Source organism: Pteropus alecto, unplaced genomic scaffold (assembly GCF_000325575.1).
Source record: "Pteropus alecto unplaced genomic scaffold, ASM32557v1 scaffold45, whole genome shotgun sequence".
Taxonomy (NCBI): Eukaryota; Metazoa; Chordata; class Mammalia; order Chiroptera; family Pteropodidae; genus Pteropus; species Pteropus alecto.
The window spans coordinates 31,409,490-31,413,322 of NW_006442491.1; the positions used below are offsets into that span (position 1 = coordinate 31,409,490).

Genomic DNA, 3,833 nt, shown 5'->3' on the forward strand with positions numbered 1-3,833 from the left:
CACTTTGAAGGTCTTCCAATTCCTGACTGGTGAAGCTCAAACGCTTCTTGGCTAGCCACTCACTGACCTGGTCTAGTCGAGGACTCACTCTCATTTGTTCTGAGAAATGCAGCTTTTTCAGGGAATCCCAGAGTCCAGCCAAATGGTCATAGAAGTTGATGTAATTTTCAACAAGGCCCAGGTCCTGCACTGACAGATTTTTCTGGGCCAGCTTCTCCTGCAACATTAGGTATTCTTCAGGAAGCAGCTGGAAGAGGAGGCTCTTCCCCACCAGCAGGGCCTTAAGTCGTTCCTGGCTGGTTGCAATTTCCCCTGCTGAGCCCTGGATCTTTTCTTTGACGATTTCAATTTCTTCCAGCCGCTGTTTGATGCTGGCTCCATACCTCAGGTTTTTGCGGATGGGCACTTGGCAGATAGGGCAGACCTTCAACCTGATAGCAACTTCATCATCTTTCTGCTCATTCATGTAGCGGTCCAGGGCTTGCACCTCAAAGATATGGCTGCAGTCTTCTAGCTGCACAAAGCGGGCATCAGGTTCATCCTCAAAGCCAAAGAAGATTTGGGTGACTTCTTCTTGGTGGCAGACACGGCACTTCTTGGGGCACGGCTCCCCACACAAACCAATACAGGGGTGGCCACAAGCCAGCAGCTTAGTACAAGGCACGTAGCATGGGGGTCGGTTGCAAGGCTCAGAGCAGAGTTTGGTGCACTGGTAATGCTGGCAGCGCCAAACACAGGGTTCCACGCAGGGGCTGCACAGTTCTCCACACTTCTTCTTGCACTGGCTGTGGACGCAGCGGTTCTGACAGGTCCACTGGCAGGACGGGCACTCGCCGATGCACGGCTCCTGGCACTTGTGTGAACAGATGAGCAGACGCTTGCAGGGCTGCTGACAGCGCTCATGAAAGCGCCCTTCAAAGCAGCTGCTGCAAGAGCCGGGGCAAGGATGCCCACAGTCCAAGATGGTGTCACACTTGGTGGTGCACTTAACTGGTAAGTCATACTTGAGATCTTCCACATTACCGCACTTCACCTGTTGGTTGTGCCCACACTTGAGTTTCACAGTAACCATTTCTGAACACAACCGCACACAGTCCTCACCACAGAGGTGGCTGCATCTGTGCCCACATTTCAGGATCTTCGGGCAAGGCTCTTGGCAGCAGAAATCTGACTCAGGCATGGAACAAGGGACCTTTTGTTCATGCCTGCACCGAAGAATGATTTTGGGCACCTTCACCTGACAAGGCTGACATTCCTGGAAGCAAACAAGGGGGCACCGATGCCCGTCTTGGCAGATGACTTTCTGGCATGGCTTCATGCACTGGAACTCCTTGTGCAAGGAGTCATAGGGGTGACAGGCACGGGTGCAGACGTGCCCACAGCTCAGCCGGAACTCACAGGGTAGGCTGCAGCCTCCTTCGGGCACTTTTTGGAAGTCAGACGCTTTGGATACTAAAGTGTGGGTATCAGGGTGGTTCTGGCAGCATAGCCGGAGTGTCTGGCCTATTTGATTGTTCTCTCGAAGAGTATGGATGATCTTGCTCCACAAGGGCACCTTGGCCAGCATCTGCATGTTTCCGATGCAGTACATCCCCTTCTTGGCGCGGGACAAGGCCACACAGATGCGGTTGGGTATCTGGAGAAAACCTACCTTCCCTTCCTGATTGCTCCGCACTAGTGAGAGGAGGATGATGTCATTCTCCTCTCCTTGATATTTGTCCACCACGTGGACCTTGACACCAGCAAATGTCTTAGCTGGCATGAATTTGCGCAGGCAGAACAGCTGCCCAGTGTAGGTGGTGAGGATGGTGATCTGGGAGGGCAGGTATTCCTGGCACAGGAAGTACTTGCACAGCTCCACCACAAAGCGAGCCTCATGCTGGTTCTGGTGGCTTTTGCTTTCTTGGATTTCCTGCTCAGGAAAGTTGTGTTCTATAAAGAAAAGGTTAGAAGAGACCCCCTGGAAAGGAAAAGAAGTGACAAGTTAGAAGGTTCACTCATGGCAGTTTTTCCTATCTTCACATGTGTTGGCCACTGACCCTGTTCCAAAAGGAGACCTTAGAAGGCTTTTTTATATACTCTGTACCACAATCTTTAATTCTGGAGTTAGTCATCATGTGTTTGTTTTGGGGCACTGGCAAATAATGAAGTAGGTAAAGAATTTATTTTGGTTTTCAAGATACTTGTCTGATTTTATACTTAAAACAGCCATCCACAATCCAACCCTTACAGTCCAGGGAATAAGCATCAGTTATGAGGATGATGATGAGAGAGCAGCCAACTTATGAGCACTTCTCTACTGTGCTGACTGCTTTTCATAATCTCCTTCAATACAATAATGTAATGAGGCAGCAACCATTACTCTCACTGTATAGAATAAGACCCTAACACTCAGAATTTGTATGTAACTTGCTAAAATATTACACAGATACTAACTGGCTGAGATTCAAAAACCCAGGTCTATATTCTCAAATTCTATACTATTCCTCCTCTTAATAACCAGTTTTTGAAAAGGCTGGCTCTACTCCCTTCTGAAAGCTGTTTTTCATCTTGAGGAAAATACAGCCACCTGGGTTACTAGTAACAGCAGAGAAATATCAGGTAGGGCAGACTCACCTTAATCTTCTCATATTTGAGAACAGATGGATGATTCTCCAGATCCTGGTATATGTGGGGCGTCAAAAGCCGGGCAATTTCAGGACGCATGCGATGCTAAAACAAGACATATCATTAGAAACATGGGCAGAGAATAAATGGGCAGTTTTCTAAACATTAGGTTGCTGGTGGAAAATCTGGGGATGTAACATCTGAAAATAATAGGGAGAAAAGAGCAGCATGTAAATAGCTCCTTTATCAACACAAACTCAACACAGGCTGATCTTGGGGTACCTTAAAAGAGAAAATAAAATAAGTCTGACATCAGAGTCATTTCATTACTAAACCAGTTTTATTTTTATGAGAACTTTCTTGCGTCAACTGGCAGGTTCTCAGGAGCCTTCCCCCAGACATTCGTAATAACAGAGGCCCAGCTTCTCACCTGGTAATTCAGACGAACAAAGGGAATGTTTACTTTCACCAGCCGTTCAAAGAGGGACACCTCAAGGTTGAAATTCTTGGCCAGATCATACACGTTGGCACTGGGGCGCAGCTGAAAAGAGAAACATAGCTGACGATTCTCCATTGAAAACACATTTTATCCAACCATCCATCTATCCGCCCACCCATCAACTGTTTTTCAAGTGCCTTCTGTGCCAGACACTGGTCTAGGTGCTGCCCGGCTTAAGGATAAAAAGTAACAAGGGCCATGAGGGCAAGAAATAATAATGATGTGAGAGAGTGCCCAGGGGAGAAAGTTCTTTAGATAGCCCTCTCTGAACAGTGACATTTGAGTTGATGGCAGCATAGAAGCAGCTGCCAGTCATTTGAAAAGCAAGCCATGAGAGGGAACAGGAAGGATGGGGTGGGAACACAGTGAGCAAGTAAGATGGTAGTATGAGGTAAAGTCAGAGAAGCAGGCTGAATCCTAAGAATACTGTAGGCCACTTTAAGAAGTTTAATTTTTAAGTGAAATGGGAAACCAGAGAGTTTTAAGCTGAGGAGTAACATGATTTGATTTACTTTTTTTTTAAGCCACTTTGCCTCCTTTATAAAGAATAGATTAGAGCCTGGCAAAAAGGGAAGCAGGGGGACAGAGAACACACTGTGGTAATAGTCCACTTAAAAGGCCACAGTGGATAAAGTAGCAAAGAGAATTGATGAAAGGAATGCCACCACCTCAAAAATATACCCAAATCTAAGAGCACCTACTCTTAGATTGAATGTACGGGGTGAGA

General features: G+C 46.9%; 1 protein-coding gene across 3 annotated transcripts in view; it reads right to left on the reverse strand.

Annotated features, from left to right (window-relative positions):
* ZNFX1 (zinc finger NFX1-type containing 1) overlaps positions 1 to 3,833 on the reverse strand; it is a 23,323-nt gene that overhangs the window by 1,549 nt on the left and 17,941 nt on the right. For all 3 annotated transcript variants that reach the window (XM_025039778.1, XM_025039777.1, XM_025039776.1), the window contains 3 exons: positions 3,038 to 3,148; positions 2,617 to 2,712; positions 1 to 1,960 (listed from right to left, as the gene is read on the reverse strand). The exon at positions 1 to 1,960 is cut by the window's left edge. In XM_025039778.1, coding sequence (XP_024895546.1) covers positions 1 to 1,960; positions 2,617 to 2,712; positions 3,038 to 3,148 — 2,167 coding nt within the window. The remainder of the gene's footprint in view (positions 1,961 to 2,616; positions 2,713 to 3,037; positions 3,149 to 3,833) is intronic.